General features: G+C 47.2%; 1 protein-coding gene across 2 annotated transcripts in view; it reads right to left on the reverse strand.

The window, feature by feature from the left end:
* The window catches only part of LOC126864577 (neurogenic locus Notch protein), a 185,745-nt gene that overhangs the window by 76,427 nt on the left and 81,659 nt on the right, over positions 1-27,659 (reverse strand). The window contains exons 1-2 of one of the 2 annotated variants that reach the window (XM_050616031.1): positions 23,566-25,171; positions 22,179-22,312 (exon numbers count right to left, since the gene is read on the reverse strand). In XM_050616031.1, the coding sequence (XP_050471988.1) occupies positions 22,179-22,312; positions 23,566-23,615 (184 nt within the window). In that variant the 5' untranslated portion in view covers positions 23,616-25,171. Of the gene's footprint in view, positions 1-22,178; positions 22,313-23,565; positions 25,172-27,659 lie in introns of those variants that run through there. The other variant, XM_050616030.1, reaches the window with a different exon arrangement.

Consider the following 27,659-nt stretch of genomic DNA (forward strand, 5'->3'; position numbering starts at 1 on the left):
TAGCGTCGAGACGACTGCAAAGAAGTCGAAGTGCACTCTCGGCGCGCATGGACACCGAGCGGCCATTGTGTATAGAGGCGAGCCACCTTCGTGCACGCACCTACCTCTTCTTCTGCCACCCTTCGTTCTCTTCTGCTTCCTCTTCTCCTCCTCTTGCTAGGTTAACCATCGACTCTCGAGAGGTTTATGGAGAATCAGCGAGGAAGAGCGAGACGGAGTCGAAACCAGACGCGGACCACAAAGTGGTAAGGGAACAAGGAAAGGGAAAAAGAAGAAGAAAAAGAAGGAGAAGAAGAAGAAGGAGAAGAAGAAGAAGAATAGGAGGAGGATGGAAAGAGCTTTCTGAGTAAGGGGGCGTGGGTGCGCCCTTCGTGATTTACATATGCGTATTCTATACCTTATTTACCGCGTCGATCATCCTCCACTTTATCTCTTCGCGTGTGGGTCGTACTAAACTTAACTAAACCAAGACCGGATACCGAAGGTAGAGAAGAGAGAAAGAAAGGACGCCAGAAAGCGAAAGGAACGCGTTTCCTCGCCTATTAGCCCTGGAGCTGACAGCGAGACCGGTACCGTAAATATCGCACGTAGGCAGATAACCTTAACCTCTTAATTGCGTCGACTGGTTTTCTCGACGGGGCGACGTCGCGTCGGCCTCGCTGGTGACCGGGCCAATTGAAATTCGCAGGATTGGTATTCTTACGTGGTATCGATTAAATCGAAAGGTTACAAGATCAAAGTAAAACGGTAAATGGATGTCCGATCTTTCATCGAAAGAGATGTTAAGCGTATAGATATGTATTTTCGTATCACGTACGAATCGCTGTGACAACGACGCGCTAAGATTATTCTTCCACCTTGGAAGATCGTTCGAAGCTGCGAGGCTGTTGTTTAAAGGCTGGAAAAGAAGAGAGACTCTGGGAGGACAGGTAAAAAATGATTGCGAGATAATTGACGACTGTCGGGCCTTTCTGAGACCGGACAGCTCCGAGATACGTCTACGCACCGACGCACGATCGTCTCGTGCTCGGCTAATTGTCGTAAACTGGTCGGGTCGAAGCAAGAGACAAAGAGTGTCGAAAATTACGGTCGTCTATCTTTTACCACGTCCGACGTACACGTCCGTACGATGACAGTACGACAAATTACCTTTGGCTGCAGATAATCAACTCCTAAGTCGAGTGGTCCTTAATTGAAACGGTGACTGACACGAGCGGTTATTAATAAGCGAAGAAGGACAACGAGTAGGCATAGACGAACACGTAAGAAAGCAATCGATTATGTATATAGAGAATCTCCGATGAAATCCTAGTTACAGGTCGTGTTCGTCCCATTAGAAATTCATGGAACCGAACAACCGATCGATAGTTTTCCAGTTTACGTCGTTCTCTCGGTTCCTCGTAATTTGAAACTTAAATTTCAAAATAACACGAACCGATAAATAAAGAAAGACTCGCGTGGTCGAGTTCTTTTGAAATTGCGAGCCGATCATTCGATTTTAACGCTTCGCGGTCCGTCTTTCTTTTATCGCAACAGCGATATTCGTTCGTCGACCCGATTCTTGTCAAATTACTTTCAAAAACTGTATATATAATCGAACTATACTTTGATATTTCTCATGCTCTAATTTCCTGCGAATTTCCCTCAAATTCCTATGCAAGACGTAACGTTATTACGAATCGGGAATTCGAGAAAGACGCGATATCTAGTTAGATATTGGACGATAACTGGGAAATGAAAGAAATCGGACGACGTCGACGATCGTTCGATCGCCTTGCTGAATCGAAAGAACGTAGCTGCTGAGTCGAGGCGTTGCTTTTTCTACGCTCTAGAGTCTAGATTTCCTATTCGAAAGCGGGAAAGATTCCGGCAACGCGATACTACTACGAGGATGGAAAAGAGCAACGAGCGAGGCGAAACGATAGTTCTCTGTTTCGAGACGCGCGCAAGTAAATCATGGGAAGAGTATTCGTGAGAGCCACACGGGACGAAGCGGCGGCGCGGCGAGTCCGCGAGGACCAGGAGAGGAAAGGGGCCACGAAGGGTCCACGGTTCCCGTGGGCCGTGGATGATCGGCGGTGGAGAGAGATGAAGGAGAGGCAGAGAGGCAGAGAGGCAGAGCGAGAGGGACGTGAGCCAAGAAGAAACGAAGGGTTTCGGTTCGACGTATCAGCCCGAGGTGGTCACGAGTTCTGAACTCCGAGGCTGAGGGCCGCTAGTGGGTGGGACCGTCCACTTCGTGTCTGTACCTTCTTCTTCGTCCCCTTCCATCTACCTTTTCTGCCGTCGAGTCGGTTTCGTGCACCGAACGACAGCTCTGCCGTCGCAGCTCTCAGCAAATTCCATTTCCCTGGAAATTGCCATCCGATGGGATTTCGCGCAATACGGCTGCGATTGTACGGTACGCGAGAATCGAATGGGAACGATTTGGCAACGAACGAGAAACCCGATCTGCCGACAAAACCGAACCGAAGGGACTCGGCAACTCGACGGAACGGGAAAGAAGCGAGGTAGAAGAAGTACGAGTTCAAATTTTACAGGCTTATCGGTGACTCGGGCTTGGCCGAAAGCCCGATAATAGAGATCTTTGATCGAAGTCTCGAGAAATTGGCTGGCTCTGTATCGCGAGTGCATCCTGGATGGGAGGATCGATCGACTCGTCTGATTTTCTTCGAGTTGACGCGTGCAGCGTGCACCGTGTACATGCGCGGCTATGGTTACGCAGGACGCATAGAGAGGAGAGGAGAGGAGAGGAGAGGCGAGCCGCAAGAGGTTGAGAAAGACGAGGCGCGACAGAGATAGCGGAGGAAGAAGAGGAGATGGTGATTCTGCTGCAACGCGTGGCGAGGCTTCGCTCTTGTTGGCCGGCCGCAACGTTTCTTTCTTCTTCTCACAGCGACGCCAACAAAACCCCCGTGACTTGCACAAGTTGCTCGGGGACGGAACAAAAAGCACTTTGTTCTAAGGTAAACCAACCTTAGCCCGTATGTGCGCGTTCCTTCGAGACTACAAGCTCTGACAAAGAAGACGAACGAGACGGGACCAGGCATAGGAGCGCGCCAACGTCGTCCCACCGCCGCCGTCGTCTTTCCACTAAACTAAGATACGGGAAAAAGCGTGTCGGATCGGCCGGAAATTGTCTACGTTGATTTTTCTTCGCTTCGCTCTTGCCGTCTCTCGCTTCTTTCCATCTTCCGTCTCCCTCCACCTGCCCTGTTCGATATGCACCGTCAAAGCGTGCAACGTATTTGCGCTAGGTAATTCGTTCGCGGTGAATCGTACACGAAGGAGCCGACAAAGGCGAAAAACCAGAATTGCCGGCTGCTGGTGTTCGCGTTACCGGATTTATTGAAATTATGATGACGGAGGCATTATTGTTTCGCCTAATGATCTTTCTTTTACGTCCCTCCCGTAATGATCGGCCGCGTGTGTCCGCGCGCCGATGCTTAACACGCGATGCGAATTTATCGAGCAACGCAACCTTCCTTCGATATGGCATGTTCGGGATTTTGCAAATGGTCGAGTGCGCAAAAACATAACGATTCACGTTCGGTTCGAGCGGATGAAATACGAGCTCTATTAATTTCAATGGGAGTCGAAGTTTAAACGCTGAACGACGAAGCTGGACGGTAATTTCAAGCAAAAAATCACTTCCTGATAAACTTTCCTACTCGGTTTCCAACTTTTCGTTCTAACTATTTGTTCGACAGGGCGGCGAACGTAGAGACTGCGGCTCGTTCGTCGTGCCTGCCTCGTGCAACAAAAAAGAAAAAAAGAAAGAAAACGCGAAGGAAAAGCTATTTTGCAGACGGTTTGAATCTCGACAATGCCCGTTGCACGCGGAACGCGTCCAGTATATGCATACGTACTGTTAATACTGTTATACATATATGTTCGTGTAACGAGTAGTTGCACTTTCGGAGCTGGCGTGCAGGATTTACTGTGGGGAACCGGGCCGGGACATTCGTGTATCCGATAACCCAATATCCGAGTGGCTCGTCGTCGTCTCTTTGCACCGTCTGCCGAGATGCGGAGACCCGAACCCGCATAAATTTGCATAGAACCGTCGCAACCCTTCGCGTACGTTCCCGTATCTTTGTGGAGCGCAACGAACACACGCGTACAGGCCAACGCGGCGAGACGGCTCATCGTGTTTCTCGTTTTTCGTTTTTCGTTTTTCGTTTCGAGGCACGTGGTCGGGGACTTGATCCGCCCTTAATAAGGAGCGCGGACGACTCGAGGTAGGCGTGGATTTGTCTCGTTCCAATATCTAACTCGAAGGGCCCTACGGTCGCGTCTTTTTATCAAAAGTCACGGTACCTTTGATCCGACCACGAATTTTTTCGCGGTTGTCGAAACGTTAATTACGCGTGTCCGTCTGTCGCCTGTCGTTTCCTTCTTCTCGGCTTTGGACGGTGAGTAGCACATTTCTCTTACGCGGCGCCTATCTTAAAATTATTCGATCGATTCATGCCCCTCGATTAATTTAGAGTTTTATGGATCTCTGTACGAAATAGCATCGTCCATAAGCGTATCGACTGTACGCGACATAGTTTCTTCCACGAGAATTCGTTTCTAGGAACCTCGATCGCGATAACTGACCATACGATAAATAACAAGTAGGCGAATAACGTATAATGCTCGATATAAAAGTGTTTAACGTCTGATGAAACGTTATACGACGATTCAGTGGGTGGAAGTTTGGACACGTTTCCTCCTCCTTTCGCATTCTCGCCTGTCAGTCGTGTACAAAGGTGTACCGTTACGTTATGCCGAAGATAAGAGGAGTCAATCAGCCCTATCGACCACGTGTCGTAATTTAAGTTGGTTTTAAAATCAGTACCAGACATTTAAGAAAGTTCGCGTCCTGACCAACGTCGCTCCATTAATATTTGTTACGAACCGTCTTTTTTTCTTTTTTCGTAAGTTACCTACGTGAATTTGCTTTGAAATTTCTTAGCGATATCGTTGTGTCGAAGATATCGATCGTTGCGCCGACCAGGCACGCGACTCGTTCTTTCGAGTTTATTACGATAGAAACACGAAGCAATTCTTTCGATACGTGTTGCATAGAACTACGGCGAGCGTATTCCACGAAAACCGGCGTTCGATTTTTACTATTTTCGGACGATTCTAAAAATCGACCATCGAGCGCTCGCTGTAATCTGATCGATCAACGATCCGATCTAGAAATACCGATCGCAACGTTTATCGGCCCAAAATGACGTTTGTAAAAAAAAAAAAGAAAGTAGAAAGAAAGCGAGTGGTAAATTCGGAAGGAGCGTACGAAGGTACGCGACGTCAAAGGGGATAAATAGATAGCAGAGCGGTAAATTGCGCGCGTATAAATTGATAAGCCGATTGGAAATCTTGCGATACGATACCCTAGCTTCCCATTTGTCTCGCGATTGGTATTAGTAGCGCGTGGGTTCGTCGTGCGATTCGATCAACCGGTAAGTTTTGAAAGCGCTTAGAACCGCGGGAAAGTACGCGAACGTTATGCACGCGGTGACCCAATACGCAAAGAGACTTTGGAATCGCGCGTGAGAGGACGCGGAACATTGTATCCCGGTACGGAGACGGTGGAAAGAAGAGAGAGAGGAAAGCCAAAGAGAGCGCGATCAGCGCGGATTGGCCGCCATTCCGCGAACTTGTAAACCAAACGACGGATCGCAAATGGAGAAACAGAAAGGACTGTGCGCCACGAGGAAGCCCATATACGCGGTAACCCTCGGTCAGCCGTTACCTCGTCTCGTCCCCCTTTCTTGCTCTCGCTCTCTTTATACGTATTCGCTTCCCCCGGGACGGTGGTACTACGAAAAAACGTACGGTAATTAAGGAAGATAGGAATCGCCTCTTAAATCGCTCTTAACCGCCGCGAGTCCACCTCCGCCGTGGGTAACCTCTGGCTGGATAACTACCTGCTTCTTCGCCCCTTTCTCTTTCCCCGTCCTCTTCTTCCCTCCTTCTGCTTCTTGCATCTTCGCCTCCGAGGTTACTCGAGCCACTGCTAGAGATATCTGCATCTCGCGAGTGCTTGCCCCTGTCCCCCATACGGCAAATAAATCAGATCGTCGCACGGAGCGTCGCCTGTGCCCTGTGCCGCTCTTATTTCTACTTTATGCTTTGCACGAGCAAAGAGAGGGTGAGAGAGAGAGAGAGAGAGAGAGAGAGAGAGAGAGAGAGAGAGAGAAAGAGGGCCGGCCCTGTTTGTACCTGGCCCTGTATGCACGGTAATGTACACAAGTCGCGCGTCTATACCCTATACTTTATGCTCTATACTCTATACTCTATATGCTTTATTCTCTATACCGTACTATAGCCTATACTGTATACTACTATAGGATGGCTACTCCGCCTTGTTCGCATCTCCTTCGATATGTGCGTGGGTTAGAAAGCACCGTTACCACACGACCGAGAAATTCCATCTGTCCCGAGGCGGCTCGAATCGAGTTGTACTCGACTGGGAAATTGGACGCTTTCTCGGTATGCCTGTGCACTGCTGCAGAGTCCGCGGAATCACCGGCTCTCGTCTCGTACGAGATGAGCTCGATTAAAATTAATAAGCGCCTTCTGCCAGCTGCGTCTGCATGCTGATCGACCGAGGCTAGGTGCTAACGAGGTTATTCTTCTCGCAGCTTCGTAAAGGTCTCCTCTCTGCGAGCGGTAGCCTCGACGACCCTCTTTTATTTACCATGGTCTTAACGGTTGTCGGGAGAGCCGGGACGGACATTAGTTGGAATTGGTTTGGGGAACCAAGCTCGACGGTGTTATTTGGAAAAGAAGGTAGGAAGAGGTTGCATGGGAGGAAGGTACGGTAGAAAAAATCGCAACTACGTGCGCTCCAAGATTCGAGCGGTTGATACAACCAAGTTTATAAAGACTACCTTCCAACTAAATTGCTGTTTCAGTTTTTCGGCCAATTCTTGATTATTTTATTTGTTTATTTATTTATTTATTTATTTATCGGTTATTTATCGATCGGTACTTGGGTTTCGGAAATACAGCTCGACTAGCTAAAACGTATTTCGTTTAAAGCGGATCTTTGCCCCCGAAACATCGTCGCGTACAATAAATAAATGCGCACTTATAAAATTAAAGATTCTTCGTTTCGTCAAAGATTTCGCGCTACACGATTCTAAACCGTTGGATTTGGAACAGCGACGCGTTCTTTTCCTCTAGCTACTGTAAAAGATTCGCGAAAGGAAACAGGTACGTGTATCTCTGTTGTACTATCGGAGATTTCAGCGGGCAGATGCGGTCTACCCTTTGACCAAGCTCGGCCGAAGCTTCGCCGAGAATGCGAACGCTCGGGTAGAAAGTCGATGGGAAGAGATCCGTCGCGGATACGATCGGCAGCTCGCAGGGGCGCGCGAAGCATGCCCGGAGGATGCGTATACGCGAGGTGATGCGTCAATTACGGGCAGCAAGAGGTTTCGGCTAGCGCGAGACCATCCGAGTCTGCGGCCAGAGAAACGTATTTCACGAGAGGCCGTTAACGAGATCGCTGTCGTCTCGGAACCACGGTTGCTCGTCGTCGTAGCCTTATTTTTATTTCTTCGCTAAACTTTTCGCAGAGAAAGGAGAGAGAAAGCGCGAGTAAAGAAGCAGCGAGGGAAGACACAACGAGAACGGGAAGCAGAGAGGCTGGAGAAGCTGGAATATTCCCCTATCTTGGGTTTCAGGGTCAGAATCGTGTTCCAATTAGATGCCACGACCAGACTGCGCATTTTTCACCTGTTCACCTCGCTTCGCCCTCTTCCACCGTGGCTATCGTCGTGTCGCACAGCTCGCAACCCTCGGTCCTTGCGAGGAACACCGGTACGCTCCAACTTCTGGTCCCTAAGGTTCTAGCAGGGGCTGCATGGACCGTGCGGACTTATAAAACCAGATACGTTATATAATGCATCCTGCGGCAAATACGTGAGCATGCATTTTAGCGGTAGCCAGGGTCATTAGGAGCGTGCCTCGGAACCGTGCAGCTACGAGCTTGACCCTTGCAGCGTATCGAACAACCAAGACAAAAGGGCAGCTAATGTAATTAGCCCGACGATATTAATTTTTGCACGCTTATCGGCGCGATCGACTCGCGATCAGAATTAACGCTGGTCGTGACGAAACTAGTCCGTTATCTATCAACTCGAACGCTATCTTAAAGGAATATTCTACCGTGGATCTTTGAAAATCGATTTTCTTCTCTAATTATCAAAGTTATAGATGTTCGAAGGCTTTTTTTCTATTATTATAAATCATGTTGCCTGAAACGGCTTCCACGATATCAACAACGTTATTAAAAGTATCGAATTTCGGATAGATATTACCCGTACTCGACGAGATCCTAAATTTTCTATAACGATATTTTTTCTAATTGAAAAAGATTTTTTCTAATTATGCCGCACAGTGATAAATACGCTGAAAGTCCGTTCGCGCCTATTTTTATGCAGTTATATAGGTAAATTAGACATATATATGTCGGGTTATCATTAGAATTTAAGACGCGTAACGATTCTTCGTTTGAATTAGCCATCGTTTTACGAAACAGAGATTATATTTACGCGAATATACAAGATTTTACAAAATATTATGAATAATGAGTTTAATGAATGATAAGATTAGCAAACGATAAGTTTGACTAATGATTAGACTAATAAGTTTAACGTAATGAGATTAACGATTAATAAGTTTTACGAATAATGAATTTAATTAACGTTATTAACAATGTTCCTGGGTTCAAACGAATCCACGGTCAACGGGATAACTCTTTACTATGCGTAAAGTAATTTTAAACACAAAAAAATACGATTGCTGAGACACTCGGTAAATTGCTCGATGTATCACTTTTCAAAGCAATCGCACGAATGAATATCCGATGAAAATCTTTTTCGCTATACGACTGCATTTGTTTGTTATATGCTCTCTGAAGGCATCGAGAAGTTGTCCAATCGTCGTTGCTAGGCAGTTTCTGTCAAAAGTTTGTTGTATACTCTTTGGAAGCATCGAGAAAGATCCAAACGCCGTTGCTAGGCAGTTTCTGTCTGGAGTTTGATTCCTAATACAACGTGTGTCCCATTATATCGACATCTCCAAAGTACAATTCTATGTGATTTCTAGGGAGAACGATACAACCGATCCACACCTTCGTCAGACAAAACGTTTATCCCGTGACCGTGGCTACGTTCAGCGACCAGTTGTCACCTCGAACCCACTTTCGCTATCACAAATATCGAACAATTACAAATGACAACAATTGCTTAATTACAGCTATGATAAAATCCAGGCTAAAGCATTAGAAGACTTTCCCAAAATTGCAAAGGGAAGGCTCCGGTTTTCCTTTCATCTCCGACATATATAATAATGGTTAAAATATTACCTTTTCTAATAAATTCTGACGTTGTCACTTTTTCTTTATGTACTTGCAGCGTTTCACCGGTTTTGAAAGACTGGGTATTTTTGAAAAAAAAAAAAAAAAAAAGAAAATAAAAAGAAGCAAACTATATCAATTTGAAGCGATCGTGTGAGAATCCTCTCGCAAGTAGACGCAATCGACGATGCTTGTTCGTTAAACCGAGACTCCCTAACCTCTAACGATTTCGTTAATTAGTCGAGTCATAATTCTAACTTCACTTCCGTTCGTTCGTACGTCCGCAAAGTATATATTTCGCGGATTACTCGTTCCCACCGCCCTTTGCTTTCTCACACGTTGAAAGAACTTTTCATTTTTACCCCGCCTTTTTCCGTACGCCAATTCGGATGCGAATGTTTCGACTTCTCCGTTTACGATAACGATGCGCGCGCTTCTGTTTACATACATACATACATATTACAATAAAAGGTAATAAAAGAAAAAGCGGGTCAAGCGACTTTCCCATAGATGGCTCTTCCCGCTGATAATGATAGTTCGACGAGCGATTTCGCGAAACGCCTTTCAGAAATCGACGTACCAGCAAATAAAATCACCGCGGATCGCGGCGTCGCGATTGTCTCGGCCCTATTTTTTCCTCGCCGGTAATTATCGCACGCAATTTTCACCGTTCGCGGTCCGCCAATTAGCGGCGGCATCGAACATTTTCTCATGAACGAACGTTGCCAGCCAATTACACAGGAAGCCTCTTCCCACATCTGTATTGCGATAGAGGCATCGTTCGCTCGTTCTCAAACTCGTTTACTCTTCACACGCGCAACCATTATTTTACTAATTAATCGAATATCGGCCAACTACGAACGAAAGCTACGGTGGTCCTTCGTGAAAGAAAGAAGATCGTAACGAAAGAGAGGAAGATCGGTGGTAGAGGATTCACGTGCCGCGTCTCTCCTCAAAATTCTTAGATGCTTCGCCAAGTCTAAAGACGAGACGACGTCCGATCTTTTACTTATCCATTTATTTATCGTAACGTTTGCTTTTCTACGTAGGACGGTCCTCTGCTTACGTCGTATTTACTTATCGCTAGCTCACTCACCGTACCAACCGCGTTAGAAGTTTGTTAAGGACCTCTTTGAAATTTGAATATTTGAATCTATGACATTCTCGCGAGGTAAATAAATCTCTAGAAACGAATGATTTATGTCCGTCACAAGGTCGCTGCTAATCACGCTGCTAATCACGCATCCGGACAATGAAATTGGAAAACTCGCAAAAAGCGGACATAACGCGTAGAAGGTACACGGTTACGCGAGCGATACAACTTGATAGAACGAGCGGACAAAGATGTAACACTGAAAACACTGTCCGTAACGAATGAAAAGCAGAAGAAAAATGGACTCGCGTTAACCGAGAAGAACAGGCCCGAGCGAGTCACAATGGAAAGCAGGAACGATAACAACGAATGAAGTAAGAAAAGACGAGCGACTCTATTCAACGAAAATCCTCTTTCTTCGTTCCATTCAACCGGCCTCTATGTATGTTCTTTATTTCGCGTCTCGGCCATGGTCTGGCTTAACGAATCGCCGCGCCGACCGTGACCATGACGCGATTAGACGCCAAGACTCTTCCAGGCGACAGGAAATCGCTCGTTGATGCCATCTAATCCACGAATCGAGAGCGTTCGTCGATTGCGATCGACGATCTCTGAGAGCCTAATAAAGCTTGCAAAGATCGTTGGTCGTTGGAAAGAGAAGCGCAGAAACGAGGAAGGAAAGAGGAAGCAAAGGAAAGATAAAAAACGAATCGATATCGATATTATATCGTTGCATCGTCGAAGATGTCTTACAATTCTTCTCGTAGGGGTTAAAAGAGAGCTGCCTGGGTAGGATGTCTTTGGACGCGGAGATGAAATTTACGAGGAGGAAACGCACGATGGAACGTGCTTAACCCCGAGTTGCGTAACGAACGATAGCATGTGATTGGGACGCGCGATAAACAGTCGCGATGCATCAACCCGTGATTATCATCTATCCTGGTAACGAATTCGTAATTGGATATATTAAAACGACGTAATTCCGCGCAAGAACAAAGAATCGGCAAGGAAAATATAGCGTTCTTAGAGAAAGAATGCGACGAAGTCGGTGGAAGAGGTTTAGAGTAGCGAAAACGCGAACAACTATTTAAAGAGAAACCAGTTCGTTCTACGCTCTGCTTCGTATAATTTCCGAAAACGAGCATCACCGATTTAAAAAGAGGTGCGCGTGTTTCAGCTTAGAGGAAATGCTCGAGCAGGGAGTAAATTGTGCCACGTAGACTTCTTTATCCCACCTTTATGAGCGTCGAATCGGGCCATCGAACCAACAGTTCGAAACATCCATTCGAAAGGAATTTCTGCCAGCCGAGTTACATACGTACCTTGAGATCGAACGAAATAACGCGAATTTGAAACGAGCCGAGAATCGCGATCAAGGAGAATTACGATTCCTCCGGTCCTTCCGGTAGACACGCGTGCCAATGGATCGCGTGTCTCGACCACGAGACGATTTGTTAAACCGTACCAGAGAGTCTTGTTGCTCCGGGAAGAACCGGCGTGATTAACAGTCGCGGCTGCTATAACGCGCTATCGCTGCCGTTCGATTTAGTCGCGGTTAGCCGTTTTCCGGAATCCCGCAGAATTCCTGCTTTCGAACATTGGCTGATAATACGACGGATAAGAATGTTGTCTAACTTACGTGCGATTTCTCCTATCGGGAAGAGATATACAATACTACTAGCGTTGGCCAGCCTTCGGGGCTCGAGAATTTCTTATACGTCGTTAATCACAATGTTATACATCCTTGATACAACGCATCGTATATGATTTATTTTTGTCCGAGAAATTACCGAGAAATTATTTACGGTTCTTTTCTTCCTTCCTCGTTTGATTTCGATTCGTAGGATTTCGCTAAGCAGATTCAGAGCGACGTTTTAAAACTCGCAACTTTCAGAAATCCTTTCAGAAGTCGAATCAACTTTGAACTTCCGAACATAAGCAAGTAGTCGAGATATTATCGGTATTTATCAACGTTTTCAGAGACGCGATTCGCGTTAAAAAAGATGCACGATTTTTGAAAAGTACCGTACAAAAAATAGAAAAAGGCCAGCTCGTCGCACGTTGTCCGAACGATTGTAAAGCGATTGGTCGAAATTAACGCAAATTAACGAAATACTCTCGCTGTGAACGAAAGACTATTGGTGAATAAAAAAATCGTGGAACAAACTACCGGTAATGAAACTTTCTTTGACCAATTAATTTGAGCCGGTGACCGGACCACGTATGGTTGGAAGAGTGAAAAAAGAGAGGAGCGTGGAAGGCGGTCACGTTTGAAGGACGATATCGAAACGGCGGATCGTTGGAGATGCGCTCGTGCACGTTGCACATGTTCCTCTCTAATCTTTGGGACTCGCGACTTCCTCGGGCTGTCTCTCCGCGCTCACGGATCCACCGGAGAGAACCTTGGATTTCTCCTCCTTCTCCTCTTTTCTTGCTTGTACTCTCTTACCATCCAGCTAACGACCGCTATCTCAGGCATCGCGAAATAATGAAATTACGCGAAAAAGGGACGGCCGCGGCTGGCCACGTCGGACCACGCTCGAGAGCTTTTTTGTCAGTGCTGGCGGATGTTAACGACGCCGTGTTCATAGAAATAGATCTAGCACGAGGTGGTTTCGCTCGAGGAGCAAACGCGTGTTCCTCGCATAGTATCCTGCAGGTAATATAATTCGCTATCTGGAGCTAATCTTCGAGACCGTAAATATTCCAGCGTAATAACGTTCCGTATAAAAATGTCGAAACAGAATGCAGGCAGTAATGACAATAGAATAAAATAAAATAAAATAAAATAAAATAAAATAAAATAAAATAAAATAAAAAAGATAGGCAAGTACGTTCGAAATATCAAGGGAAAATTGTAGGTGGAAGAGATTCGTTTAATCGTAGTCACCTGTTACCAGTGATTGGAATCCGTGACATTTAGGAAACCAAAGTCTCTTCTCATCGGAAATTCCATCATTTCGCACGTCCGCGTTATTTCAAAGTTTTATCGAGAATCACAGTAGTCGCGGCCCACTAAGGTAGAAACGAATTTTTGCACGTGCGTTCTAACGTACCAGAGACAGAGCGAGGAATATTTTTTTCGGGGAACCGTGGTCGCGATGAGAATTATCGCATTCCACGATGACGAGACCGATAATCGCGGCAAGGAAAGGAGAAACGAGGTAACGACAACGGCCGGGAGGACTGCTCGAAAGTTACCTGGAGTTGCTGTTTCGAGCATAGCATAATTTCTGAGAGCGGAAGGAGAAGAAAGATGGTGGACGTTGCGATACGGGACCTAATGGCGAGCCAAGTCTTTTCACCGAGCCACGAACGCGCTTCGATATATCACAGTGGCCTGTAAAACGGAGAACAGCGCTTCCCTTTGTACAAGGTTTATGATCCTTTTACGATTAATACAACCGACAGAGTCCACGCGGCAACGGAAACGATCCCTCGTTTCGCCACGGCACGATCTTTCTTCCAAGCGGGATGATGGTAGCCGAATGCTCGCTAATTAGGGGCAATACGCGCGAATAAAGCGCTGCGGTAAATCTCACGGGAACCGATTTTCCTTCGACTAACGTTAATTTTTTACCATCGGTGATTGTTCGACCGAGCGTCGATCGGTAATATCGATGCTTCGCGAATGATATTATTCCATGGTACGCTCGGATAGGTGGAAGAGATTTTCCAAATTTACGGAGAAATTCGAGGGACGCGAAAAAGTTGGCACCGAAGGACGAAACGCGTACATGCGCCACGTCCAAGGCGGAGCATAAAGTTAGCCGGTGTTTACCTTTATGGGAACACGCAGACACCCGGAGGCAAAGGTCGAGCGACTTTTACGGGGATGACCTCGCGGAAACAACGCCCTGTAACACTTGCTGCGCATCGTCACGAGCCAGCTCCACTTTTACACGCGCGTACACGTTTCTTTCTCTCGCCCGTGTAAAAGATACGCGTGTATCTCGTGTACATTGCGTACGCATATTCCGAAACGGGGGAAGAACAAGCGTAGCTCGTACGCGGTTTCCAGCTCCGTTTCTTTCTCCTTCGTTTCCGCTTCTTCTTAACATCGCGGTGGATGCCGTTGCGCGATCGTAATAGGGAAAGCGAGTTTTCCATTTCGAAGATATTTATTCGAGTAAGGAAGTACGCGGCGAGATAAAAGTGCGAAAAGAGCGACGATCTCGACGAGAACCGGCGGATACGTATGTACGTACTCGAATCGTTTGTCCTTACCGAACTCGATGTATATCGGGCGATGATGTACCTTGCGACGAGACACAGTAGCCAGTTAGTAGTTAATCGCCATTCGCATTAACGGATGACCGGTACGCGAGCGACGCGTGGATAATCGCCACAGCCCCGTGCCATCAGCGATGTTCGGTGCGTTAATGTTTACGGCCTAGTCGAGAAAATTGCGTTCGCGCCATTTGCATATCTCGAACCCGGAAGGAAAGCGGCGGCTCGTTTTGCCCAGCCCCGTATCGAAAATAATTACAAACGGTATGCGCACAACTGGTTCTCGACAATGTCGATGACCCTCGACCCTCGATAAACGCAACGCTCGTACCATTTTTACCACATCGTTCTGAGAAAAAAGAAAAAAAAAAGTACTATCGAAATTCAGACGATTTCATCCATCATCGATTTAAATCTGGGAGATAATCGAACTATCCGACCGACTCATCGTCCAGGGCCAGGAAGAAAGACACGTGGAAGGGCGAACGTATAGAAATGATCGGGGTAGCGATCAAAGGTGCGTGGCTCCGGTACGTGAGCGCATCTACGTAACTATATTTAATAAGGGACCGGATAGAGCACACGAGGGGCGGGGGGAGAAAGAGAGAGAGAGAGAGAGGGAAAGAAGAATCGAGCAGAACCTGATATGGTAATGGTAAAATATGAAGAGTACGAGAAGGCTGGCGAGTTCGTAGATGGTATCGAAAGCGAGGAATAACAACCGATGGAAAAAGAGCAGACCGAGAAAAAGGAGGAGGTTACGAAGATATAGAAGAAGAAGAAGAAGAAGAAGAAGAAGAAGAAAAAGAAGAGAAAGACGAAAAGGCAGAGAGGAAGAAGACGAAAAAGAAGAACAAGATACTGGCGTAGCGCGTTGCGGCTTTACGAGCAAGTCGATGACTCTGTACGGTCTTCGTGGGCCCCTGGAACGACTTTCAGCAGGCCGCTAAAGCAAACGCGGTCTCCTTCTACGGGGTGTGGTCCCCTTTCTATGCAGATCGTCCCCCCCCCCTTCTGCCTAGCACCCCCACTGTATCGATCGGGTCCATTGTTTCGCCGGAGGAATCCTTCGCATCTGCTTGATTCGACCAAATGTTTCATCACTGCCCAACGAATCGTCGTGTTCGAGGTCGATCGAAAGAATTCTCCTACGATTTACATAAACCTATCCTAAACTCTTCTCCGACTAGCTGGAAAAGCTTTTGCGCTTTAGTTTTCCAATCCTAATCGATTCTCTACCACCGAGTACGTTGCTCTCGCGTTAACAAATTACCACGAATCCTGCACGCGTTTCTGGTTATCTCGTTGGTAATGTGGCGCACTAACTAAAACAGCGAATTAGGATTTCGAAAAGATGCTGTATCTACGACGAGCAAAGTTTCGAACGCGTGCGATTCCACAATCCGTGTTCGATGAACGTTTCTCGACTAGCTCGCGACAAATTAGCCACAAGCCCCGTGCCAATCGATACAACGCATCAACGCGTCAACGCATCAACGCGGCAAGCAATCGCTCTTGTCGGTTTATTTTTCGAAACGCGTCGCCTCTATCGTCGGTCCGGATCGAATCGAAGCCGCTCGGCTCGTTCGCCGTTCGAATACGCATGCAAATACGTCGTGTCTGTCGCCGATCGTTATTGAGATTCAACGGACGCATTAAATTAATCCAGATTTATATCCCCGAGCAAGACACGCACGGAAGAACACACGGAAAAAGCGAACGAGCGAGGCGCGGTCGATTCTCGACCGACTGCTACCCATGGCTACTCCTCCATCGTGTCCAGAGAGCTCGGTTTACACGGCGTGGGTGTGGATTTATCATTCCTTTCTCCTGGAGAGAGATATCCGAACAAAAGGGACCGCGATACCTCTCCCCTGCTGCCGGCGCGAAGGAGGGGCCAGAGTCTTCCGAGAGTTGCGAGAGACCCCGGTCGAGTGGCACTCGTGGATATGGCCCTGTCACGACTCACCTTCCCCGACATAATGGAGCCGCTTATGCCTTACGAGCAGGCTGCAGCCCTGCGTTATGCGTCGCTCGCCCCGATTCTCGCCTAGTTCCCCGGAGAACGCTCGCCTCGCAACCCCCGAACTCCAATCGAAAGGGTTCGTAGTCGCATCTGTGCGATTCGTACGAATCGTGAGAAAATCAGTTTTGTCGGAACTTGTCGCGAATAATCGGAGGGCGGTATCGTTGGACGCGTAAGGCCGTTCGATCGAACGCCAACGTCACCAGCCCACGAGAGTATCTTTCGACGGGATGGAGGAAATTGAAATTCGACGATCGAAACGATAATCGAAAGAAAGGAATTTTCTACGTTAAACCTGTCCCTCGATATTTTCTACGATCTCTAACAATTCCTTTTCAATTGTACCGATCGTAAGTGACCATAAGCGATGGAAAGCGTTATCGGTATAACGGTTTCTTTATTTATTAATCGTGTAATATCGGACTCGTTGTCCGTTGAAAAGGATAGAAGCAATTTTTTCGGCTAACGAGTGAAAAATAGATTCTTTTCTTCCTCGTTTCGAGGAAAGCACGTTCGATTATTCTTTGCGAGTAACCGATTTAACAAGTGGGTAGAGGATGGATCATGTTTATAGGGAGGCATTGCCGTAGAACTGTGTAGACCGTAGAGTGGAGAGGTACGGGATACGGATTACTCGGAAATTTGATACGATCCTCCGGGAAATAGTTCTATTACGTTGAGAAAGTCGGGGCACGGAGGACTCGAATAACAAACACGAGACTTTTAGTTGGTAGCCCTAGCTTGTCTAGTTCCGTGGCTCGGACTCATTTATCGTGCCCACGCCAGCTTTTATGAGAACGAAATGCCACCGGTATACCGATATCCTCTCGGTTGCAACCAGCCACGGACAACAACGACCGGTATCTGTCACTGTCGCGAATCACCGCGAATCACCGCGAATCACCGCGCGAATCACCGCGAGCGAACCGAGAGACGTTACGTGGTACCTTGCAAGCTCTTTTCTTCTATCGCCTCGTATCGTTTTATTCGTTTTTTTACGGCAACAGAGGCAGGAGAAAAAATGTCTTGCCTACTTACAAATCGATTAATAAAGAAAATTAGCTGAAATTACGACGATATGTACGATATTGTTTCTTCGATTTTATACGGCATGCCTTTCGTCGCTGTTTCACCCGATTCGCCATTCCGATTTTATCCGCCAGTTTCAAGGAAGAAGACGTCGAAGTAGCGATCGTTGTCTCGCGAACCAAGAGACAGAACCAACCGTCGAGATCTCCGTTCGGATAACCAAGTATCCTCGACCATCTTCGCCAACCGCTGTTCGGATCGCAACTTCCAACAGTTGCTGAAACGGCTGAAACTTGGTTTCGGCACAGCGGCAACCTTACGCCGCTCCCCGTGTTTTCCGATAGAACTCGCAAGTAGCCTCTGAGGAAGAGCGAGTTTCAGATCGATCGAAAGGAAAAAACGCGCGTAAGCAGCGAGCCAAAAGAGCGACGCGTCGATAACGGAGCGAAGATAGAGTTAGACGCGAGCGTTGACAACGTGCGACAACGGCTGGTACAATGCGAGGACACGCCGTAAGCAACGTCGTACGCGCATGCTTCGTGTCCAGATGGTCCTGGATGTAAACTATTCGACGCGGCGAGACGAGACGAGACGGGACGTGGCCGGGCCGAGAGCGAAAGATTTCGAACCGCGTCAGAGATGCACGCTCTTGCTCAATTAAAACACGTCGAGGTGGAGACTGATCCGCGAGAACAATGTAACGCGAAGGTGTCGATAAATCACGAACCTTGGCGTCGATCGGCGAAAGAAAACACGAAAGAAGAGGCGAATTATCGTCGCGTAGGCCGCAGGGAGGATACACCTCGGTGATAAAACTCGTGTACCGTTGCGAAGATAGCGATGAATATTTCGCGTCAGCCATCTCCACGTTTATCCAACCGTGGTCGTATGTCTGTCTTTCCGTTAGCTCGTGTATTTCCGCTTGTGCGTTTACCTATTTAAGTGTGCGGTCTTCGTTCGTGGAATTTCGGATTTTTGAGAGATTAACGAGCACCTTTGACGTCTAGCAGAGTAAACCGAAATCTCACGCACAACTACGTGTCGCTGTGACGATGGTAAGCAGAGATTTAGGTCGCCGCCACGTACGTATAAAATCACAAAATATCCTAAGATAACTTGATTGGTTACCGCTAACGCTAATAATTAAGTAAGGTAGAGAAAGATAGAGAAACGGCCACGTTATCGATAAGAGGAAAGAATATAGCGTACCGCGTGACCCTGATCTATTTCGTTGGCAAGCCCTACACGCAACGCTACGGTCGCACGCGTAAAAGCGACTTGCGTAACAACAGCATCCGAGCAAGGGATCCAGAATGGCGAAAGCAACGCGTGTCCCCAACTCGCGCCACTCTTCCGTTCCTACAACCCCAGCGTTCCCCATCACGTTCACGCAGGGTACGCACTTTATGCTCGTGTGTTGGCATAAATCAGCTGGAACGCGTATAACTGTCCAGCAAGTTCTTCCTCCACTCGTTTCGCCGCTCGGCCAGGCCTCCACGCACTCGCATGAATCGCGTTCTCGCGTTCTCGTGTTTTCCGTGACAAGAGTCGCACCTCTGCGTCACCATGTACTACGCTATCTTCGGACACCATCCAACGTGGCGCGGCTTTATCGAATTCCATTCACAGATTCGAGAGGGTGAAGACGCGCGATGACTCGTTGGAAGCACCGTTTCTTCTATCGTTTCCTACAGATACAACTCTATAAAACCGCGGAATTTGCGGTCGCAGATACGCGAAAGGGAAAAGCGAGTTAATCGCCGGAGCACAGGATATCGCGATCGAGGAAAGTAGGAACGTAGTACCGTCTCTTTGGTCGTGGTTTCGTTCGTCGCGTCGCTTCGCGTCTCGTCGATGCGATTAACGACTTTTCCATTTGGAGGACAACACGAAAAGCAGAAGCACGTTGGTTGTAGATAGCCGGAGAAAACGAGCGAGTCTCCTTTTAGCCGCTATCTCGGCCAAACGGACGATTGATCTATGGGCGTGCGGTTAATAGTTTAACCGGCGTTCGATAGAGCGGTTTCTAATTAGCGGAATGGAATGGAGAAGGCGTGATCGAATCGTCGACCAGGAAAATCTGCAGCCGGTCGAGGTCGTTCTCGGCAAAAGGGGCGACGTTCTCGATGCTCTTGCACAAGACAGAAAACCTGCCGATACGATAACGGAGGAACGAAAAGGGAGGAGAGAGAGAGAGAGAGAGAGAAGAGGTACGGAGCCGGCGAAAGGAAGGTGACTTCTGCGCGGCACGAAACGAAGAAGAAACGCTGCGGATGAAGAAGCGGAGAAAGCGGAATGCTACAAATTGAACCATTACGACTACCTAATACCTATGCGACCGAATCGTCGAAGAGAAGCCAATCCCAAGAGTTGCAGTCCCGTAGCTAACCAAGGAATGGTTACAATCTCGTTCTTTGCGAATGCCTGGAGCGGCTACTCTTTCGCGAAAAGCAAGCGTCTGACAAAAACGCTGTAACTGGCCCGTCCAACGAACGTCCGAGTTGGTAAAGCTTCACGACGGTAAAGAAACAAACGGAGGGGCAGCAGCAAAAGGAGAGGGACGAGAAGGAAAGAAAGTACGATTCGTGGATGGAAGAAATTGGAGAACCGACGGCATGTAAGGTCGATGCAAATTGAACCGTTACAACCAACTACACGAGCAAATTATTTCGAACGCGCCTGGTCTAGAGAGAGCGGTTACAAGCTCGTCGTAAATATGCATGTACCTCTGGAGAGCCGGGCATCGTCTACGGTTATTTTCTTTCTCGTACGAAAGGCAGGAAGAAAGCAGCGGCATAACGAAATTCTTTGGGAAAATTACGACAAAATAGAACATTTCGATCGTCCAGGTAATAACTATACCTGGCGGCGACGGATGTTTTACGAAGGGGACACACCGCTGCTGCACCGTCGCAGAATGAAAAAGTTTCATGGTACTGCGATAACTTGGAACGTAGATAGAAGAATCGACGAACAAAGTCGCCAACGACGACCAAAGGAAGGAGACTCAAAGATTCCTCGTAACATCGAGGATATAGTTATGGCCTTGTTCCGAAGAGTTTCCTCTATAAAAGGAACAACTTCAACGGGCTCTGTCCTATCAACGACCGTTCGGAGTACGCGATCCGGACACGCTTCTTACGAGTTTCGATTGCCGCCACTTATTCCAGCGTCGTGCGCTCTAGAAGCTTGCAACGTGTCTAAAAGAAACGGTGGCGCCGGGGCCTTGCCAAACGAGAATCACCGGCCGGCCAAAGGGTAGGCCCAAAACTCGCAAACGGCGACCGAGACGCGACGCCACGCGACGTAAAATTCACGAAGCGCGAGAACAAGTAGCGTTTCGGTACCTATATAGGTCGTTGTATCGCGGAACCAGTCCGATACGATAAAGCGAGAAAGGGCGGTAGGCAATGTCGGCGAAGCGACGGAAACTGATCGGTGAGAGCAGAAGCAGCAAGGTGGAACAGGCCGGGCGCTTCTTTAACGGGAAAAGGCGCGCGCGACCGAAAGCAAAGTAGCGTAAAAGAGGATGGAGGGACGCGGCCGTAGAACGTAAAAGGTGGGGTCGGTCGCCATGGTTGTGGTCCGCCTGGGAACGACAGGACCACGCATTGTGATCCGGCCGGCGAGAAGGCCACGCTAGGCTGACCCTAACTTTACATTAACCATCTACCGTACGTGTATGTGGTACGCGCATAAATGGTCACCATCCCCTGACTCGAGTCGTACCTGTTGCACCAGCTAATCATTGCCTCACGGACGCGTTCTTTTATCTTCCTTTTTTCCCTCTCTTTCTAACCCTCCTGTTCGTTTGTCAGGCCATGGGACAAGGTTGCGCAACGGGCCGCCTTTGCCAGATACTGTCTTGCCGTTGCGTCGTAAACAGAGTGGAACGTGGCTTGTTCGAAGAGAGGCAACGTTCGTGCGCATGCCGAAATGCTAAATCACCCTCGCAAAGCGATCGACGTACAGCGACCCGTTGCACTTTGTTCCTTTTCGTTCGTTCTTTTCGATTCGTGAGAGAGCCGCGAAGAAACAGCCCCGAGTATCGCGAGGTCGATCTCAGGGGAGGAAGACGATCTATCGAAATTTCAAGCACTGGCTCGGTTTTTACTCGAATCGAAGTAGAGAGAGAGAGAGAGAGAGAGAGAGAGAGAGAGAGAGAAAGAATAAAAGCGATAGGAAGCGAAAAATAGTCAGCGATTTTCCACTCTATCGAAATTGAAAGGTAATACGAATTGAAAGATTCTTTTCTTTTATTTTTTATTATTGGAAGATAACATTCCAAATCCGTCGACTTGAAACCAATTAAGTGGTGAATTGTTTAACCCAACCTACGTACCTTTAACCATTCGGAACAATCGGTGTGATTTGATTACATATACTCGAGAATCAGCCTGGTAGCAAGTAATTGAAACAGAAACAATTTGAAAACTCACCCTCGGGACAGATGCACTGGTAATCCAAACCGTCGATCTGATGACACGTGCCTCCATTTTTACACGGCGATGGGTCGCAGGGAATATACTCGTTCTCGCAATTTTGGCCAGTATATCCGCTCGAGCACATGCATCTGCAAATAAAACGCGACTCGTTAAAATCGTTCATCTTCCAAGTGTTGCACGAGAACGAGGCTGATTGTTCGATAAAACGGCCATTGGCCGAGGTGATAAATTATTAGTTAATGCTCGTTCGATCAACTCCTGCAGCGCTAATTACACTCTGTGTGTGTGTGTGTGTGTCTGTGTGTTGGACGAGCTTCTCGTTAAGGAGAGAGAAAGAGAGAGAGAGAGAGAGAGAGCAAAACTTGTTTACATAGTTGTATCAAATGTAAAGTCAGGTGTTTAAGATTCTCAAAAATACCGTGATATACGTCGCAAGATATTTATTATTTATATTGTCTGCACCGGTGCAACCAATAAATACGATGCAACGAATATTTCTTGTTTCGTTCTTGTCTCGTAGCTTGTCTCGTAGCTTGTCTCGTCGAGAACGACTCGAACATTCCGGTAGTAAATATCTCACAGAATTGTTTCCATTGCTGTCTATCGAAGCAGAAACGTTTTTGCTTACCCGTCTAATAAGAGTCGATATCACTGACTTTCGAAGAACAGGATTTATTAACCTCGCGATTCTCCTACGATCTTAAAAGTGTTCGAAACGATAAAGTTTTCACATTTTCAGCCATGTACGTCCTACTATAGCACCATTTACTGAAATGCGCATACTTGAGCAGACGACCACGGAAAAGTTACTTACAGATGGACATACTGGTCAACGAATTGGAGGATCGTTAATAGGAGGAAAGGTTTCATTTTATCAGCTAAGACAACGGATGTGACTGACGTGTCATTTATACATATATATATATGTACATGTGTTACTGTCATAGCCCGTAGTACGAGCTATCGTACGACGAGTAGTCAAATATAATATATGATATAATATATAATAGCTTGTTTACGTTTTCGGCCCAAAATTCTCGAACGTAAATCGTAGATTAAGGGGTTAACAAACATACGACGGAATCGTTTCGATCGATTTCTCACAGTTCTCCCGTTCGTTTGCTCTCATCCAGGCAACAGGAGATCGATAAACCGCGTTAATTATTGGCAGAATCGATACATATTTATAATACTGGTTCTGTCGTAGCGTCAACTTTTTACGCTCAACGCGGTACTTTCTATGCGCATATTTATACACATCTATCGGCAAAAACGTGTGAACTCGACGAATAATTGATACACAAGGTGTGCGTGTGTGCGTGTGTGTGTGATTTACAGGTAAAACGTCGAAATCGTAGAGTTTAAAGGGACAACAACGCACCTTGAGCCGGTAGCCAGCAGAAGAACCAAGAACACACGCGTAAAATACATTTTCGCAGGAAATCGATTGCCCCGGGTCGCAGGACGACGCTCTCCTCATATTTTGACCAAGATTCGTCGGGTGTTCACTTCATTTTTAAGGCTCACCATCCTTAAAACAGCTACTTTCTTTTCATAAACAGCAGAATATCACTATAGAAAAATAAACACATCCCACCTGTACACCTTATACACTAACGATCGCACGGTATATGCGCGCGATAATACCAAATTCACAAGTTCACACGCCGTTGATTGCACTAGTTTCCTATCACAAACCGTATAGTCGTTGAGCAATAATTATCCAACCGAAGCAAACACAGTTTCTTCGGAAGACGTCGAACGAGGACAAAAATGACGATTTTTCCACTACAAACGGATACCTAGTTTTTTTCAGCCAGTACGGTGGTTTATCATCGGCTGGATCCCGTTACGGGCATATGGCATATGTTCCCCTCGTCGCAACGCGTACACCGCTTTTGATACTTTCATTTTTCCATTTCTTCTTCGAGTCGCGTTTCCTATAGCGCAGCGAGAGAAAAGTCGCAAGATCGGAAAAAGAGTAGAAAATTGGCCGAATCGTCGCGTCGGCGCATAGCGTTTCACACGATTGCGCGCGATTGTCCGACAACCAACAACCAGATACAATCCTGGGAAACTTCGGTTGGCGATATCGTGGATCACGCTACTGTATATTTTCTAACAGCTACTTTCGCCAACAATGGATAATCAAATAAACTATGCGAGTGACGTAACAAAACGAAGCGTACGCGAAGGTTGAAAGTTTAGGACGGGGGTTAGGCAAAGGAACGAGAGATACGAGAGCATGACGGTGGAACGGGGGTGCGCGTGTGTGCGTGGTGTATCTCGGCCGTTCCTCGTTCCAGAGAGAAACGTCGTAGCAGCCGCTGTTTTCTCACGCTCCTTCTCGCGCGTCGTTTTTGGTCGCCGTGGCGCGTTTCGCTTCGAACGAAAGAATCGAAAGACGGACGAGGATGATTCGTTTCGGGCGACTACGCCGCGAGTGCTTTAAACGCCCTTAAATTCGCTCAAATTGCCTCTATCCTGTGTTACGTGTCGGTTCGCCGAGAAGCTGGCCATGACGGTTGAACGGAGGGGTACGTAGCGTTGCTAAATCTCGTCTCTCTCATCATCGTGCTTCCGTCCAGCTACTTGTTTTCCAGCGCATTTTTCCAACTGCCTCTTTCGCGTAACGAGCCACTCTTTCGCGTAACGAGCCACGAAACACTCTTGCACGACGATCTTACGGAGAACCGAATTCGCTGGCCAAATTTCGTCGAAGGGTGTCGAAACGCTACGCGCAACGGTTAGCGGGCTTTTCGGAGCAGAGCGTACCACCACTTTGAGAATCTCGCAGCAACCGAACAAATATACAACGATACGCGATATATCGCGACGTATAAATCGCAGTCGCTGGCGAAACGCGATGTACTGTCAGGTCGCGTAGCCACTTGTTTTCGCGCGTATTTACCACAGTCACAGTTGGCGAACCGAGGAGGTGAACTCGGCAGAGACACGCGTAAAGCGTGTATCATCCGCAAACGGCTAGCGACAGACTAACCTTACTTTCCAGACTGGGCCGTTCAGAGGGCGCCACCGTCATCGGTGACCCTCTCTGCTGGCGGTGGCGACGCGACCGATCCCCCTCCCCTCTGCTGCAGCGACGCTGTCCGTCTCTTTCCAAAGTCCCCTCGGCTCGTTCCGTCATCCTTCGTTGGTCTTCGACTATGCAGCGCGTTATCCCACTTTTGCGCACGGCCGTCTCGCCGTCTGCTCCGATCTTCTCGCTTTAGCTACCACCTAGGACCCTGGGTCGTAGCAACGATGCGGAATCATTGCACGCATGAATGCATCTCACCTCCTCTCTCTTCCTCTCCCTCCTTCATCCTCGATAGTGTGCAAGAATTTTGCTAATTCGATAGTTACACGATATTTCCCTCCGCGTATACGCCGAGACATCGCCAAGCCAAATTCGCCGCATGCTACTAATTGTTTGCATTTTTTAGCATTTCTGTCAACGTTTCGTTCGTACCTCCTGACACAGCCCAACCATATACGGCTTCTATATTGTGTCAACTTTTCACGATCTTTACACTTGCAATTGCGATTCTCGATCGAATATTTGTTTTATTCGTCGGATCGTGGAACGGTTAATTTCACCGCTCTTGTATTCGTGTAAATTTACACGACGCTCGAAAAGTCCACCCGTATGAATCTTTAATCCGCCCGTATGAATATTTATGCGCCGCGCCGGTCGAGCAAACAGACTATAGGCAAAAGCGTGCCGGAGGCGCAAAAATTCCGATTAAATCTTGTTGACCGGCACGCTTAACAGCATCTCCGGTGCCGCAGTCGAAGGTAGCCAATCGAAAAATTTCATTTCCACTTGTTTACGCGCATTGTTCGAACCGAATGGATTACACGCATCGTGCAAACCAGACAACAAGGTTTTCAAGGGCTTTCATATTTCTCCTAGCGATCCTCCTTTGTCCTTTCTCTCTCTATATATAATATAATATCTATCCATATATATATATAATACCGAATACCCCAGCGAGAGCGCGAAATTCGCTCCACTTACTGTATGGAAAATAGCATCGGCGGGCCAAGTACTACGCGCCCAGCTGATATCGGAATAAATCGTATAGTCGCTGCTCGGAATATTTCGATCGAACGTTACCAGAGAGCTCGTGAAACCCGGTTTTGCAACGTAGTCGTAAAACTAAAGAATCCCCCAGCCAGATCGACGCGAAATATCGTAGCGGCAGCAAATATTTCGCGACCATAGATTTCCGCCTCTATCACGAATACCACGGTTTATGCGTTTCACACTGACGCGAAAAATTTTCGGCAACACCGCAAATTTCTAATATTGTTTTTTCCGCAATGAAATTTTCTTCTCTTCTTCTTATATCAAATCGAATACGACCGAATACTACCGAATACGACAACTGCGTAATTATCTTTGATTCTTTAACAAATTTTATCGCTGTTTCTTAAAGATCATTCTTATTGTTATTCCAAAGAGCGAAGCAACGTGTTTGAATTTGTATTTGTTACGAAACACGCTTATACGTATTTCGAGCAGATCAGGGGCGAGGTAAAGATCCTCTGGATCCGAGGATTCGCGATTCTCGATCGAGAAGAACACGAACCATTTCCATATCGCAGTCGGTGCTATCGTTACGAATCCGATCGGTGTTCTCGACCGTTGTCCGTCGATTGTTCGTTTCGGTAGGCATCGAGAAAGACGCGTAAAATGGTGCTGGTTCCCGTCCGACCATTAGTCGAGCACGCGGTCGACGAATCGGTGAAGGGCTTGGCCGCGTTCATGTTTATGCATCTCCGATCTATGATTCGTATCGGGTGCTTGGACGCGACAGGAGCAAGTTCCAGAGCGAGCCTCGACCGTCCACTGTCGAAGGAAGAAAATATGTCAGGTCAGAAACGATCGGGGAACCAGTTGGCGAGCAGCAGACTTCCCCGTGGCTCTTGGCGAAGAAAAAGAAAAAAGAATTCGGAAGAAGCTAAAGAAGAGAAAGCTTGTCGGAAATTGTTTTTACAATCGAATCCCGTTCTCTATTTGTTTCTCTCGTTTTGACAAATTCCGAAATTTACAGTGAAATATAAAACCGTCGAAAACACGGTTGTATTTTCCTCCGGTCGATCTTATCCGTCGCTTTACGCCACTCACCTGCTTACAAAAATGTAAATGTAGAAATTGCGTAGGTATACATGAGAACGCATGTATCGTAAGTTATACGAGTTTTCGATCGTACTTTTATCCCTCGTTTTCGTTCGACTCGTTATTCTATCGCGTAATATTTCTGCCAACATCCGCACTGTTGGCCAAAGAAAGAAGAGAAGAAGAATATCGTGCATAGAGCATCGTCGAATCACGATTTCTTTTTCTATACTACCATTTTTCGCTCTGCTAATTAATTAGGCACGCGATTAGCATTAAGATTCTGCTGGTAATTGAGTCGTCAGTGTCGGAGTGTTTCTACCACCGACAGAACACCGAACGTGTTTCGG

The sequence above is a fragment of the Bombus huntii genome, chromosome 4 (genome assembly GCF_024542735.1).
Source record: "Bombus huntii isolate Logan2020A chromosome 4, iyBomHunt1.1, whole genome shotgun sequence".
NCBI classification, from domain to species: domain Eukaryota; kingdom Metazoa; phylum Arthropoda; class Insecta; order Hymenoptera; family Apidae; genus Bombus; species Bombus huntii.